General features: G+C 34.3%; 1 protein-coding gene across 14 annotated transcripts in view; it reads right to left on the bottom strand.

The window, feature by feature from the left end:
- Positions 1-2,523: 2,523 nt before the first annotated feature.
- Positions 2,524-17,774, bottom strand: part of LOC124366336 (partitioning defective 3 homolog) — a 102,754-nt gene continuing 87,503 nt past the window's right edge. For 10 of the 14 annotated variants that reach the window (XM_046822805.1, XM_046822811.1, XM_046822809.1 and 7 more), the window contains 4 exons: positions 15,676-15,797; positions 7,941-8,033; positions 5,723-5,880; positions 2,524-4,199 (listed from right to left, as the gene is read on the bottom strand). In XM_046822805.1, the coding sequence (XP_046678761.1) occupies positions 3,988-4,199; positions 5,723-5,880; positions 7,941-8,033; positions 15,676-15,797 (585 nt within the window). In that variant the 3' untranslated portion in view covers positions 2,524-3,987. Of the gene's footprint in view, positions 4,200-5,722; positions 5,881-7,940; positions 8,034-14,040; positions 14,087-15,675; positions 15,798-17,774 lie in introns of those variants that run through there. The other 4 variants (XM_046822813.1, XM_046822814.1, XM_046822808.1 and 1 more) reach the window with 3 other exon arrangements.

Here is a 17,774-nt window from a genome sequence, read left to right as displayed (position 1 = left end):
TGTATGTATGAGTGTTTTTAAATAAGAATAATACTTACTACTACTTATGCTACAAACTAGAATCTTTTCTCACATGTATTTGTGTGATCGATATTAAGCAAAAAATCTTTATTTCAAAATGGCATGCATTATAATGTTTAAATAACATAAGAACTGCTGTTTTTAATTAAATCATCAGTTAATAAAAAAACTAATCATCAAATTTTGTAGCAATTTAAATATAAAATCCAATAATATTTGCTTCAAGAAATAGATTTATTTTAAAAATAAATAACATGCATTATGATATTGAATAATCAATTAGAGTACATACATTATATGAAATATATCACTTTAAATATATTCTTTCATGCTAAATGCTTATATGAAAATATTCAAAGGCGACTTTGATTATATCAAACCTTGCATAATGGATAAAAAGAATTATATAGTTTTTATAACTACAAGACTTTATTTAACTATGTTTTTATTATTTTTAAGAAAATTTACTATAAACCATAAGTACACTTTATGGACGGATTATTCAAAAGTCTTCACTCTTAAGTAAATAAATTTTATGCTTAGACTAGATTGGCATATACGTAAACACGATAACAATCAAGATTAAAAATACATTTATTTCCTGTTTCACCTTTTACAGCTTTACCACCCTCTGAGTTACTACCTGTGTCTTGTGTAAAACTAAGGTTGCTTTATTGGTCTATCAAGGTTGGTTTCATATTTATAGATTATAACAAGTCACATGTGTTTTGTTTTCAAGCAACACTGTTACAAACTGCTGATATTGTCTGAGTTGTAATCAATTTTAGTGAAGATGTAACGAAAACACCCATTGACGCCTTAACATTTCTGCACCTGATTTCTAAAACAGACACCATTAGAAATTCCAAAAATACGAAAGTTTGTTAACTAACTAATTGATTCAAAGACGGTTTTTTTAACCCTTACCATGACGTAGAAGGATATATTAGAATGGTAAATAAAATATTTATCGTATTTTCTTTTAGGTCTTTTCGGTGAAGTAACTTTTATTTTTAATGTTAATTAAAGTTACAAAAGTAAAAAGTAAAATGATTTTTAAACAGGGTACTTATAAACACTGACTTATGTTGAAACTGTCTAATTCACGATCTATTTTGCTGCAACTAATGTTATGACTTAAACTCGCCGTGTTCGCAACGGTACTAAAATATAACCACAAATGTGCAGAAATGTAAATAAGCAAGAGAAAATAACTAATCAAAATAGTTCAAAGTATCACATCTTGAGCGCAGGACTTGTCAAGGAACTAACATTCGAGGGGTATTAGAAAAATAAGGTTCCCTATGCCGCCGAGACAGAATGCGATATGTTGGGAGAAATCTGGCAACACTGGTCTTACTCATCAGCTGTCCCTCTCTCTATCCATACCACTCGCGCCTCGCTACGTCCAACAGTGCCGGCCTAGCTGCCTTCGAAGATGGAGCTCCCTATCGTTGTTACCGCCAGATGCGAAATTCGTGCTGTGATACGTTTTTTAAATGCAAAACAGATTTCACCTATTGAAATTCATCGTCAGTTAATCAAAGTTTATGGGGAAACATTAAGAAAACTGAGACGCGCGATCCAGAACCACCGGAGAGGAAGATTGTCCAGTGGTGTGAGGCTTCTCCGTGACAACGCTAGACCTCATGTCTCACGTCAAACTCAAGAACTGCTGACAAATATTGGCTGGACTATTGTGCCCCATCCCCCCTACAGCCCAGACCTAGCCCCAAGTGATTATCACTTATTCCCAAAATTAAAGGAACACTTGGGTGGCCAACGCTTCAGTACCGATGAAGTCAAGGAAGAGGTTACTCGATTCCTCAAAGGATTGGCGGCAGAATTCTACAACATGGGGATAGAAAAGTTGTACAATCGTCTACAAAAGTGTTTGGACAGAAACGATGATTATGTGGAAAAATAGCTTAACTTTTAAGTTTTAAATTGATGTATAACATTAAGTAGAAATATAGAGCTGTCTATTTTAAAAAATCATGGGAACCTTATTTTTCTAATACCCCTCGTATTTCGTAGTTATGAATGGCGAAACGATTCGGACCACTTGTATGGGAGAGGGTTAACATATTCGCCCAAGCGTTATTGTATTACAAATTTCTTGATAAGGCGCCAGTGGGTAGTCATACAAATATAATTATTTAAATTTTCTGTTATTAAGTGGAAAAGGTAGGAAATCCAGCAATTGTGACAATTCATTCAACACATTTTTTCAAATAACAATGCCAATGTCCGAAACATTCCTATAACCCATTAATTACATTGTACATTTATCATTGAGTTCACTCTCAGGCTACAATATTTTTTTTAAAGTACTATTGTTGTTACCTATGTACTTTTCTTTTTATTGGCTGTTGGACATCACAATGTCTAAGTGCTCTGAATCTTGTTAAAGCTAAAACCTGCGCTGTTTTGAAAAATTGTGGTTTTGTAATCTTGAACGTTTTAAAATGTTTTGTTTTACAACAATACAAAAACATATTGTAAAGTAAACATATACAAAATTTTATCACACAAGTTTGGATTATAAATTTAAAATAAAATAGTTACAAACTCATTCATTTACATATATAAAAAACACACAAGGAATGGATATAATCACAGATTGTAAAAAACATTCAGATATAAAATTGATGAATTATCAACATAAAATTGTTTAAAATTACTTCACACAAAGATGGAATGTTACATTACATTATTCAAATCACAGGTCGTACAAACTGTCAGAAAGTTAAAAATGTATAAAATTCACAAACATGCATGTCTGCTGGTTACTTCTCACTGTGTCCACTACATCCACACAATGTACACTAACAGTCATTTAAACACTAAACTCTACTAAATGGTCAACATTGCATATACAACTATCTTTTTTGGCCGTACACTGAAATACCATATAATATAATTAACACATTATCGTCTAAACCAAATGTCCTGAGATCTTGAATCATACTCATTTCACTTCCACAGAGATTTTACAAGAATTAAATAAAATTACGGATATTGACTGAACTCAACAGCATCTAATTCTGTAAAAGAAATTGTAAAAAATTAAATAAAATTTTTTTTGACATTCACTTCTCAACAAATTAAGAACTATATTAATTTTTGCAAGTGAACAGAAAAAAAATTGTTTTTGTTTCAACCAAAAGCAAGTAGTTTATACTTAGACAGTTTGGCTATAGATTATAATCTCAAGTATCACAGGTAGCTAAATTTCAAATACAGCACAGCTAGGTTGGTACATGAGTTTGGCACATTTGTATTTTTAGATTCAGATGTTATGTACATCATCAAATAAAATTGCACTTTCACAGATGGAAAAGGGTAAAATCAATCCAAATAGAAATAGCTCCTAAAATGACCCCCCATGGTGTTCATAGATTACAGAAAGCTGAACAGGAGATGGTTACATTCACAACATATGGCCATAATTCCATACTGTAAGATGGAGAATTTTCAATTCATAGAAAAGTAATTTCCATTTTTTACACGCTTCATGAGTAAAAATGAACACTAATTTTCAAGTGTCAGAAATCTACATAATGGAAAGTTTGGTAAACTATACCCGAAATTTAGGACAAAGGATACGTTCGGTAAGTATAAAAATTACAGTGTTTATAAGATTAACAGATAAAATGATCTTAGAAAGTTTTACCGTGAAGTAGTTTTAGAATATATTAAAAGTAATCATTGGCTTATTCTCCAGATCAATGGATGAAAGTTGATTTGTTCAATGGAAATTAATAGTTTTGCAAAAGAATAATAAGTTTTGTATTCATACATTAATAGATCAAGTACCAACCTAGCTCCCAGTACCAACTAACACTCCAATACAAATTCCTTTCACTTACGACATAACAAATACTTTTCTCCACTGTTCTCGGACATCTTAATCTAGTTATCGCTAGGCACGTTATGAACAGGTAAAGTGTGTTTGAGCAGAGGTCATACTTTCGGACTAGTGGACTGCGCCTCGCGTATGGTGACATGAGTGACAAAGGGCCCGTGGGGTTTGCGCTGTCCCTGCATCATCAGCTGCGGCTTGGAGTTGTTGTTGTTGTTATTGTTGATATGGTAGGCAGGCGGGTGGTTGAGGAACGGTTGGTACAATCGTGGTGGTTGCCCGTAACCGCTGCTTCGTTGGCTGCTGCTCATACCTGTTGAGAAGTGTTTGAAATGAAATGACTAAATAACATGTAATATTTACAAGGTAAGAGTATGTCACAACACGTGTCACACACTTACTGAACAGACCCTGTATATGTGATTGGCGCACGCCTGGTGGTGTCAGGTGGAAACATTCCTTACTTTCTGAACAGCCCTCGTTTAAAACCTCTATGCAGCACTCGGTCGGTTACCAAAAACTAAGCTTTAGACTGCTGTAAATCTCTTCCCTTTGTGATGTCGGTTAAGAGTCAGCTGTAGTGAAATAACCTTGAGTTTTATTCTATAAGAACGATGTTAAACTTCAAACACTTTTACGCCCTTATTTTTCTTTGGAGAATTGTGGGACATGTCTCATTTTAAAGATATAATTAAAGCGCATCCAAAACACATTTTTTGGTGTTGTTAATATTTTTATGGGTTATCCAGAAAAAATCTTAAACTTTGTTGTACTTCATTGTTTAAATATTCAAATACATATTCATATAAAGTATACTTTAAAAAAAAAAAAAGGGTTTGGATGCATATTAACCCATTGCGGATCAACGACGTGAGGGTGACGCGGAGCGAGGCGTGGACCAAAAGCACAATGACGTGACCCTCACGCGGATGACGTGGTACGGATGACTCATTTGTTTTGAACGCTTATCGCTGTTATAAGCCTCGGAGATATTTATAGTCAGTTTTCCTGGACTGGCTTCCTATCTTATCTCTGATACTCGTCCACAAATACTCCCCTCGTTATCGGTCAATAACGTTATTATTTGCGACAAATTGTTTGTCTGAGGAGTACAGTCGTGGCGTTCTATTTTCCTTTGCCTCGTGTGCGTGTACGTAAATAAAATGGGTGACAATTTACGATCATCTGAATTAGATAGACTATTATTAGAAAGTGGAAGTGATGAAAGTGATATCGATAGTGTTATTGAGGATGGAGACGGTTCTATCACGCGTATTTGTCCACGTTTTCATAATTACGCGGATACTAATGTTGACAGTGACGAGCGGGGCTAGTGACCATGATTCAGATGTTCAGACTATTTCAGACATTGTTCCTGGGACACCACCGGATGTGGAAACTCTATTTCAACATCATTTCAATATCAATAAAAACGCTCAAAGTAGTGCTTCCGAGGATATTTATGAATATACTTCTAGTATAATATACTTGTCTAATATGATCTGTATAATGTTTATATAACATAAATAACAACATAAACAAACAAAACATGTATAATTAGCGAGCGCGCTAAGCAGGCAGGTAGGCGTGCAAACACTGCGGGTTGCTGCGTTGCAATACGGATTAATTCGTACTCTAAGGCCGCGCGCGCGCGCCGTTTTCACGATCCGCAATGGGTTAATTAATCTTTAAAACGAGACATCTCCCATAGTGTTCATTGTACTCACGGAGAAAAACTCAAGGTAATTTTATCACAGCTGGCTTTTAAGTACTATTACAGATGATTGACATTGATTTCTACACTATAAAAGTAAACTCATTTATTTCTAGACTGACCGTGGGTGGGGGCGATCTCGTTGCGACGAGGCAGTGAGTTGCAGTTACCGTCACGCAGGACAGCTTGTACGCTCTCGTACTCGTAGAAGTTGGAGACCGGCCGGTGTGCCTGTTCTCGAGGGTCTCTTCGCTGCGAGTGGTAATGTTGCTGCCTCCGACTGTAACAAACCACATTTCTTGTTCATTACTTAGTCCTCAAATTGAGTTTAAAAGTTTTCTGGGGTATGAATAGACTGTAAAAACCCAATACAATTTTGTACGGAAAGACTTTCCTTTACGAAATGTGAAGTGTTACTGCCATGCTGTGTTTTGTGTGTAGAGCCTATTTGTGATTGTAAAATTTGTCAGTTCTATAATGATCTCATCTCCTTCACTTATATGTGAATCATAAATGATCTTCACAGTTTATCATTACCGAATAAAAACTATTTTTAGATAAAAGTGTGAGTGGTAAGTCCGGAAAGTAGTCTTTTCTGAGCCTATCACAGTTCCAACCTGCAGTGCCTTAGACTTGTGTGTGGACGACAGATTTCTTGCTGGTTGTAAAAGAGTTAAACAAGATTGTTGCCTGACTCATTACATCTCCCATTTTAGTGAGGACATCATCAATCTCATAACTAAGCTATGAGGTGGGTTATCACTACTTCAACCAACGTTTTTAGTTCCTATGCCAATAAATAAATAGCCATTAAATAATAGATTAATATAGTTTCCTGGAAAAATAAGCAGTAACGACTTAAGAAATTCAAATAATGGTCTCCTGATAGGGAAGATTCTTTAATAGTTCAGGATTTCACCACTAGAAAGCAGCAATTGTCACCTAAAATTGATAAAATGGGCAATGACGATGTGACAAAAGATTCTTCATGGTCCAAGGAAGAACTGTATTGATTTTGGGGTCAAAAAGGTCAAAGCAAATTTTGTCGGTTTACCCGTCTGCCCATCTGTCTGTACATTAACTCTTCATAGAAAGTTCCTAGAAACTTTAATCGTGATACAAAGGTTCTTTTTGGTTAAAGACATTGATTTTGAGGTCCAAAGATCAAAGTCCAGCAAGTTCGTATGTACCACTTGTGTTTTCCTCCTCTCTCTTTACATTCTGTTGGGTCCTTGGATACTCAATTGTATCGGTTTATTATATGTTCAGACCTACACATAATCTATGGAAAACCATTCCTTACATTGAAAGTACAAAAATTATCTATATGAAAAACAGAATTAAATTAATTATACCACTGGAAACTGGAATTTCATGCACTAAAATCAAAAAAGGATATGGTAAAGTATTCAGCAAACTACACATACACACTTTCCAAGCAGAACCACCACAACAATACAACACAACATATTATTTTTTATAAATTCTAATGTCTTCTAGTGATTTAGAATGCAACAAACACATGTTAAACTCTTACATGAAAGTCGAGAGTGTTTAATAGTGTTAGAAGTTATAGTACATTTCGACAGTATTATTATTTTTTTAAAGTAACAGAGATATACAGGGTGACCCAGAACCCACTATCAATTTTTTCAGATATTATTCCCGGACCAAAAATATCTCATTATTACCCAAAAGCCATCATTTGTTTTTTTTTTTTATTTCAAAATTTTTAATTTGAGAACTGCTTGTTATAAAAACTTGAAATTTAGTATACAGCTTTAAGACCCAAAAATCTAATTACATATTAATTTTTTACAAGCTGTTATTTTTAAATGTCTACTTCTTAAAAAATATAAACGTATAACTATCTTAAAAACGGCATATTACAAAGCAGTTACATTTACTATGTTTTATTTCGAGAATTTAATAACAAATCCAATGATACCAGATTTAAGAAAATCAGCTGATAAATAAGGGAAAATCAGCTAAACAATACTAACTGTCATTGTATGTCCAGTGTTAGCTCCTCTATTCAGCTGATTAGAACAGCTGATCCAACATTTGTAACATTTAGGTTTCTAGTGATTAAAACATGGAATAAAAAAACATGTATAATCTACAAAATAACAACTTTATTTACATACGATTGCTACAAAAATTACACCAAGCGAGTTTTGCATCTGCAGCGAAGTTGTGACCAATCCACCTTGTTTTGCGGGCACATCTCTACTGTTAACCTCAACAAATCGTAATAAGCAACTGTAAATAAGCAACAAGCAACTTCCCATCGCCCACTTAGTGTTGTCGCACACCGAGCGAGTTGGCACCTGTAGTTACCTGTCGGTGGGGTCCTGAGCCGAGCTGTCGGTGACAGAGGTGGTAGGGGGAGGGGGAGCGGGCCGCCGTAGACGCACTTTGTCCCTCTCCGCACTGCCACCAACAGAGAGACATGCAATGGTGTGACAGGACAGGCATGCGACCAGACTCAATACCCCCCACCCTCATAGGCTACTATTCTAGAGAGACCAGTTATTCTAGTCTCTGTTTCTTTTATTATACTTTTCAACTCTTCCAACTTTTCAAATTGGCACCAAAAGTAAATGTTCAAGATGAAGTAACAAAATTCGCATTAATGATTACAATTGTAAACAAATTTTTATTTTTATCGTAAAAAAACGCATTTAATATTAACAAGTTGCATTGTATGGTTAAAAAAATGATTATGGGTGTTCATTTGATGGATTCACAGCTAAAACTTTAAATTTGGTACACAGGAATTTTGACTTTTGAAATACAGGTACTATTTACGTCAAAAACTGACGAAATTACAAATGAAATATGCGTACCATTGACGTATAATTTACTGGATCCATTCGTACAGGAATTAACGTAAATTATCCATCTGCTTTTAGCTTATTATATTATATATGGCACATTTTTTATTAAGTACCGCATGTGAATGGACGTTATTATAAAAAAAACATGTTTCTCGATTAAATGCCATAGGTAACACTTTTTTTAATTTGAGGAAATTCTTCTGATGGTGAAATTATCATTTACATACTTTTTACAATTTTAAGTACATGCATTTCCAACAAACGGAATAAAAACTTGGTGTTTCCAAACACTACAGTATACAGAAATACATACTTTTCTTAAAGTATATCAAAATTTGGAATATAACGTAGTTGTTGGTTGCCATGGAAAAACAATTTTAGTATTGACTTCAAGGGGCATAATACAACAATAATGTTTACTTTAATCAGATTTTTTGTTTATTTCTTCTTATTCAAACAGTTAAATAACAGTTTGATACTAATTTATTATTATTCAGCATCTAATAGAATTGTTGTAAATAATTGGCAATACCCGCGTGTATTGGTGGTTCACACAGACACACACTACGACAGCAAAGAAATCAACGTGCGCATGCGCCAACTTTCATAACAGCTGTTATAGGTAAATATGATTTATTCTTTTTCGTACGTCTTCCACGTGTTTACATTGTCGGTGTACTTAATGTGTATATTTGCTAATTAATAAACATTAAACTTGATTATTAATCCCTCTGACTATTTATTTACAACAGGTTATGGGCCCAGTAACGTTTGTGTGATAGCGTTGGGCATTAAAAGTTAATAAAAGTCAGTAAAAGTGAAATTAAGTGTGTGTATCACGTTGTGTTAAAAAGTGGTTTGTATAACCTAAAAGGGTTGGCTGGTACAAGTAGCAATATACAAGCACTGTCGAAGGACAATTACGACACATGGAAAATTCAGATTCGGGCATTGCTGATTCAGAAGAAATTATGGCCGTTATGCCGATGGAAGTCTCCAGAAACCGGCAGAAAGTGTTGAAAATGGAAGCGCTGTAGTCAAGTGGGAAGATGGAGATCAATCAGCTCAGGCAAGCATCATTTTGGCGATGGCGCCATCAGAGTTGAAAAATATTAAAAAAATTGTAAGACAAATCGTGAGCTGTGGCTGAAACTTGAAACGATCTACGCGTCAAAAGGGCCGGCAAGAGGAAAGCCACGTTATTGAAGTCGCTGTTCGTGCACAAGGTGAAGGAGGGGGAAAGTATACACCAGTACCTGGACAACTTCTTCGACGTAGTTGACAAATTGGCGGAAATGGATTATCGAGATTCATGAAGATCTGTTAACTACTATGATACTGCACGGTTTGCCACCAAGTTTTGAGAATTTTAGATGCGTAATCGAAAGTCGTGATCAATTGCCAAAGCCGGAAGAGCTAAAGATAAAAATCTTAAATGAATGTTTGGCCAGGGTAGGCGATTCACAAGACGCCGAAGACAAAGCATTCATGGCCAGATCCAGAACACGTAATTTTTGGTAGACGTAGCAGCGGCGGCGAAAAAGGTAATTTCAAGGGAAAATGCTTCAAATGCGGCAAGGTTGGCCATTTTGCCAAAAATTGTCCCGAAAAGGAGGATGGAAGATCAACACAAGGAAGTGCTAGGGTAGCACAGGATTTTTACATCTCGGAACTGAACCGAGAAGAGGTCAACAATGTTCAAGGTCGTAGCCAATCCAAGTGGTGTTTGGATAGTGGATGCACAACTCACATGTGCGGCGACGAGGATATTCTTGAAGATACGGTGACGTGCGATTCGGTGCTCAAGTTAGCAACAGAAGCATCGACAAATGCAAATATAAAGGGCGTAGCCAAGATAAATGTAAGTGGTGGAGTTATTTCAACCGCGAACTTGCATGGCACGCTGTATGTACCGGAATTAAGAACTAATCTGATGTCGGTATCGAAGATTACTGACAAAAGGTAATACAGTAATCTTCAATGACAAAATTAGCTGAGGTACGTAATACAGATGGCAAAACCGTGATTATCGCCGATAGACTGGGGAGGACCTGTACTTTGTAAGAGAAGAAAATACTGAACATGCGCAGGTGGTTTACGCGAGCGCAAGCAAATTCTGAGGACACGTCAAGTCAAAAACCTTTTAGAAAAGGGGCAAAAATTTCACCGAAAATTTGGCACAGGAGACTTGGGCATATACACATGGATGCAGTCAATAAATTATTTGATGAGCAGCTGGCAACCGGGATAAATTTGTCGTTCAAGGGCAAAGCAACAGTATGCGACGTTTGCTGTCGCGGTAAGCAGGCTTGCCAGGACCGTTCACAGAAAGGGTTGACAGGAGTAGAGTGCCACTAGAGATTGTACATACCGACGTTTGCGGGCCAATGAGGGCAAATTCCAACGGCGGATCGAAGTACATGGTGACGTTTGCCGATGACTACAGTACGTGGTGCGAGGTGTATTTCTTGAAGAAGAAATCCGAAGTACTCGGTAAGTTCAAAGAATATAAAAATTTTGTTGAGACATTTACTGGCCGAAAAATTAAATTTTTACAGTCGGACATCGGTCGGGAATACCGAAATGGAGATTTCGACGAGTATCTGAAGCAGGGAGGGGATCCAGAGAAGACTGTCAGCGCCATACACACCTGAGCAGAACGGTGTAGCGGAGAGGAAGAACCGAACGCTACTGGATACAGCCAGATGCATGCTGATCGAGACGGGGATGCCAGAATCATTTTGGGCTGAAGCCATTGCGACGGCGAATTATATCAGGAAATCGCTGTCCAAGTACATGTATCGGTGGAAAAAACCCCGTACGAGATTTGGCATGGCAAGTTGCCGGACCTCAAACACATGCGTATATTTGGTTCGAGAGCGTACGTGTTAGATAAAACAGTCGGACTTGGAAAAAATGGACCCGAGAGCTGCTGCAGGTAGATTCATAGGATACGACCTGGAATCAAAAAGCGTACAGAGTGCGGCTGGATACTGGAAAAACGGTCGTGACCCGAGATGTACGTTTTGACGAGAATATGGGGTCATCGAGAGCCAACGTTGATCCACTGGAAGAGTCGATAAAAAATAAAAATTTTGAGAATCAACAATCGAAAATTCAGGACAAGCCAGAGATAATCTACGCGAAGGTCGAATTGGATCCACTTGAATTCGAAGAAGAAGAAAAAGAAAATCGTCAACGAGCAGGAAAACGGGGAGATCTTCATCATCAGTAGAAAAAGAGTCGGCAGACCGCCTAAGATACGGACCGGCAGCCGAGGGCCGTCCACGAAAGTATCGTAGACCCGAAAAGTGTCTCTAGCACTGGATCAGGCCGCGGAAAAGATATGAATACTGGTGACGACGACGTATTCATTGACGACGAGCAAGGTCGTGTTTTGAAAAGGCCGTTAGAATCAATCCTTTGTGCAAGTTGGAAAGAGACACCGCGAGCAAAAAGACTCCTGCGATTCTGATGAATATAACAACGAAGATAGACACATCCTCGAGGAGTTAGTGTTCAATACCGACGTGCAAAACAGATAAAGCATTAACTGGAGATGACGCTGAGCTGTGGAAGCGTGCTATCATGGACGAGGTGAAGTCACATCTCGAATATGGGACTTGGAAAGTAGTCAAGGTGGAACATATACCGACGGACGAAATGGTAGCCGATATTTTCACGAAATCGCTACCATCAATCAAACACTGACAACATTGTGGGACCTTGGGTCTGAAGTAACCGATCCACGCAGATATTGAGGAGGGGTGTTGTAAATAATTGGCAATACCCGCGTGTATTGGTGGTTCACACAGACACACACTACGACAGCAAAGAAAATCAACGTGCGCATGCGCCAACTTTCATAACAGGCTGTTATAGGTAAATATGATTTATTCTTTTTCGTACGTCTTCCACGTGTTACATTGTCGGTGTACTTAATGTGTATATTTGCTAATTAATAAACATTAACTTGATTATTAATCCTCTGACTATTTATTTACAACAAGAATAAATTGATATATAACAACACATAATTACGCAAGTAACATTTTTTTAAGCAAATTTATTCCTAAGACTTGCAAATTCATACAAATCTATAACATATTCTGTGTAAACTGTGCAGTGTTTGTAGGGATTAAGTACTTAATGTGTTTGCACAAGTAAGAACATTTTCTGTAATTAAACTGTAAACTTATATAATATAACATAAATGTTTCATTTTTGATTGTGTTAAATTCAAGAAAAACATTTTTGTTATAGTTTTAAGGCAATTGTTTTAGAGTTAAGCACTCAATTAAAATCATATTTAGAATCAATTAATGATATTGTTTTAAAATTGTTCATTTAATGTGACCAAAATATCTTGAACAGATTACTTTACACTCAAATTGTTTTCATCTATATCATGGAATGATTCAATTTCACTCTTTTTTTTTAAATAAATTTCACAGCCCAAGAAACAACAGGTTAGTTACAAAAAAGACAGAACACCAATCCTGTTTTGAAATGAAAAAAAAAAAAAACATGCTGAGAAAAATTAAATGTACACATAAACAATACCTTCTGCATGCTATAGAAGTATGGACTATGGCAATATAAGTGCAACATAAAAATTAGAAGTGAAAGGAAAAATTTGAGTCTGGTTTGATTCAAGACACCGACAGATACAGCATTCCAGTGCAAATAGTAAAGTGCAAGATAAGCTAAATGTAATATAAGGATTTAAAATTTATTTAATCTTATTTTACCATCTTGCAAGAATCCTCTCTTCTCATCAATATAAAATGTAACATTAGTAATAGAGTGACTAAAAACTAAGTTTGTATTTGAATATACAAGTACTCAAAATTTCACATAGAGTTAAATCTGTTAGTTATTACTCGAATACAACATTCTACTGGAAAATAAACTCATTTCCAGTCTGAGTAACAACACGCAACACACAACTGTGCGTTGCGAGAGGAAACAAATTATTAAACAACGATAAAAAAAGAACGATATTAAACATACGAAAACCATTATTATTTATTTGTTTCTGGAAAGAATTATTGTGCAAAAAATAAACACCACTTAGAAGTTTAATACCTTTCAAATGCTTTTACAAGTTTAGTATCGTAAGATATTGTTAAACGCTTTAACATATGAATAATGGTTTTATTGGGTAAATGGCAAATGCCAATGATAATAAACTATAAATAATGTGTTGGAACAAAAGTGGAATATTATGAGTATACTAAGGTTCAACCTAATGTTCTTAAGTGAAGAAGAAGTGATCTAACTTTTCACTAACATAAAGGCATTCTCTCTACCCTATCCAATTTCTCTTATTGCGATTATACATTGCTATATTAAATTTAAAAATAAAATTTATGACTAAAAGTATGCAATAAAAAGTAGAAAACTAATGTTTCAAAAATCTAGGAATATTTTTTAATCTGTTTAAAATCTAAGAAAAAAAGAAATTATATAACAAAATTCACCAACAAAAAAGTTCACGCAGTGAAATTATGACAGTGCTTCGACATCTGTAGTAACATTTCTGATGACAAAGTATTACACATTTTCGAACCCTCGCCAGCATACAACATACATTCTGAACTTGACAAAAATACTCACCCGTTAATTCTTGAGACGATGTACGCTCTTTTGTAAGCGATAACAAACACACCATAAATTATATTAAATGGTTTAAATTGTATAACTGTAAAGAATACAAATAAAGCTATGCAACATTTTGAACTTTTTTTAATAAAAACATATAGGGAATGAATGTCCATTAGACATGTTAAAGTATTTTCCACTACTCTTAAAAGTTTGTTCCTTTCCCGAAAACGGGTGGAGACCTAATATATAGTCAGATCTCAACATGAGAATTACTGTTTCAAAATTCTCATTATTTGCTTCCCTACATGTATTAACTTATAGATTAAGAAAGAAAGAATACGTCTATTCAAATTCTTAAACTCCAAAGTTTTTTTTTTTACCTTTAAGAGGAAATGCTTTATTTCCACCCTGTATATAATACATAGTTATAAACAAATGTTATGAGGATGGTAAACTTCTGCAAAAGGTGAGAAACTCGAGTTTTCTATGATACAGGATGTAAAGGCTCCGACATATTCTGGCTATTATAATCCTTTACATCCTGTCTTAAATAAAACTGAGATTCAAGCTCATAAATAATATTGGTTGTTTAAAAATCCTATATTACGTTTTTTGGAACATACAAAGGTTTCATATCGTATAATCTTAATAATATAGAAAGAGCAATGTTCCACTAAACATTAACTTTTTAAGATTTATGGAATAAATATTTTTGTGAATCAATTTACTTCGCTATAACGAAATATATTTCGGAATACGACAGATGGATATTAACATAACAGCTAATATACTTTTGAAATTATAGGGTTGCCAAAGTATTTCTTAATATTTTCTCTACAGGGTTTCTTCATTATTTTGCACATTTTAATAGAAAAAAAGACAAAACATTTAAAAACTTTTACTACATTTTACACCATCCTTTTGTTGTAACACTTTTACTAAACTTGCTTTACAAAATATTTTGAAACTAAACTTGAATTTTGAAACAATAATACTGCCTGGAAATGAAATGAGAGAAGTTACGTTGACAGGGATCTTGGCACATACAGAGATTGAATTTTACGAACAACCTGCTATGCATTATTAAATGATATAGACTGAATTTGTAAACATATGTATATAAACAACAATTTTGACTTCTTTATAAAACTGAATTAATATGAATACAGTAGAAGTTTACCAATCTGATTTCCACTACATATAATACTGGTCCCAATCATCATGGGCTATGTTCCATTAGTTTGTATTCATACCATTTCTGACGTCACATATTGTATGTTGCACATCTGTGTATTCACTCTGTGTAAAACTGAAATAACTTTTTACTATTTTAGCATTAAAATACCTTTACTTCACCGCTACATTTTTTACTTACTCATTCACCTCATATTTGTTCATTACTTGAAAAGTGGTGTCCTTGCGAGTTAGTAAAAATAAATATTAGACACAGGAATAATAAAGTAATAAATATTTCGTACTCTTATATGGTATACGATGATCTACGGTAATAAACTTTAGAGATTACCTACAGTGTTTTTAAATTGAATTTAAGTTGATATTTTTGTGATTTTATATACATAAGTATACATACACACTCACGCACAAATTTGACAGGAAGTAATGCTTACTTGAGATGCTGTTGTATCTCTTGGTAGTTGACGTAGTGGCTAAACCTGGCCGGATCAGTGATACCAACACGACTGCCTGGTCGGGTCATGGCGCTTGGGTCAAACTCAGGGGCCTCCAGCCTCTGTGAACATTTCCTCAGTGTTACCAACATGCTAATATTTAAGATATAACAGAATAATTTAACATTTTTATTTCTGAATGGTGCATATTCTAAACTGTGTTTTAGTTTAATGGAAGTCAATTCCTCTCCCAAACAATGTTTTATTGGGCAAACGCCTAGTTGTTGCTATTTAAAAAAATATTTTTGAGGGTGAGCCAAATAGTGCCTATCCCAAATTAAATTTGATTTTGTTAGATGAATGCTAAATGATATAAATGCAAAAATTGGTTAGTATATTGGAAAAAATTAAATGTTCTCCACAGAGGACAATTTTTTACAATTAATTTTGATGATTAAAAGGAAACTTCAGCTGATTTAGATCTCCCTGATCATATAAAAATATGTTTTACAGTATTTTTTATATTTGACCCTTAATTTAATTAATATTTTTTATTTTTTTAATATTTAAATTAACATATCAAAACTGTTGCATTATCACAAAACAACTGAGCCAACTTGTCTTACGTAAGGAACCAAAACATCATGTTGGTTACATTCACCTCAAAAAGAGACGTGTTAAGGGTGATTGTAAAATATGTTCTAAGAACGTATGGATGTCAGTAAAACATGCAATTCTACACACATGCGTCCAGCATTGCTATAATCGTGGCCATGCTACTTGCAGCTGAAACTGCTCTATTGCCACTTTTACTTGCATTCCTTACATTTTCATTTCTTTAATCCTAAAAAAATCAACTAGGTTAAACAAGTATTCAATGTATCCTTCATATAATGATTTATAAAAATGCAACCTCAACATACTGTATATTTAATACACATATGAATAGAAGACACGTTTGAGGCCATTGATTTACAAGTTGAAAGTCACATTAGATAAATAACAAGACAAAACTTGTGTTGCACTTGAGGTTTTAAGTACAAGACAAAACTTTTAAAATGAAAAACTCTGTTATTTTAATTGCTCTAAGTGGACGGTTTTAAGACTGACAATTTAAACTTATAAATACAGTAAAACCTGTCATATAATGCCCTGCAATATCTGGCTGCGATAAATCGTTTAGAAACTGTATGTTTTGCAAGTGAGATTACCATGCGGTGAGAGAGAGAGAGTGCTGACTCTATGCTTCCTCTTATGACAACCTCGCCTGTACTATTTTCAGAAATATAACCTTGTCTTAACTTTGATATAAGTGTCCAAGTTTTGAATGTATACTAGGATGTGTGTAAGTTATAATCTAGAATAATATAGAATTTTAATGTTTATTTTTTTCTAAAATAAATTTGTAATTGTACTCTTTTGAATTATGTTTTATTTCACACACACAAAAAACTATTCTATGCATTATTTAAATACATTGTTTTCTAGTTTTAACTATAATAAATGTTTCTGACCATTTAATCAACTAGAACGATCTAAAATAAATCATAATTTTTTTTTAATTCACAGGAAACAATTCCAGCAAAGTATTCAATATTCTATTATTACCTACTGCCTCCAAAGCATGAATAAGCCACATTAGCTATGGTTATGACAGGTTTTACCGTACATCAAAATAGAATTGTTATATAGTTACAATAGGTCTTGGCATGTATCTTTGTCTATAGCATTTCTATATTTTTGTTTTAAATTTATTTTGACTAAATAAATACAAAAGAAAATGTTTTGTTTTAACCAAATAGTCTTTTTTTAGATTTATGAAGATTGAAGAAAAAAAACCAATTAATGTTATGCCATGAATTTTACTAGCTTACATCTCGTACTTAATATAATATTAACCAAAATACCTATCAAACTAATTAGATTAATTTGTATGTTTATTGCTTGTATTGTTTTAAAAAGGGATGTATTTTCTTTTCATTTTATAGTGAACTAAAATATAAAAAACTAATAAGTATAACACAAACTCTCACAAATATCCCACTGTATCGCTCACTACAAAATTATTATCTATTTGGCAAAAATCACACAAACTCAAA

This window comes from Homalodisca vitripennis, chromosome 7 (assembly GCF_021130785.1).
Source record: "Homalodisca vitripennis isolate AUS2020 chromosome 7, UT_GWSS_2.1, whole genome shotgun sequence".
NCBI classification, from domain to species: domain Eukaryota; kingdom Metazoa; phylum Arthropoda; class Insecta; order Hemiptera; family Cicadellidae; genus Homalodisca; species Homalodisca vitripennis.
Note: the sequence above shows the minus strand (reverse complement) of the source record. Positions and strands in the feature narration are given on the sequence as shown.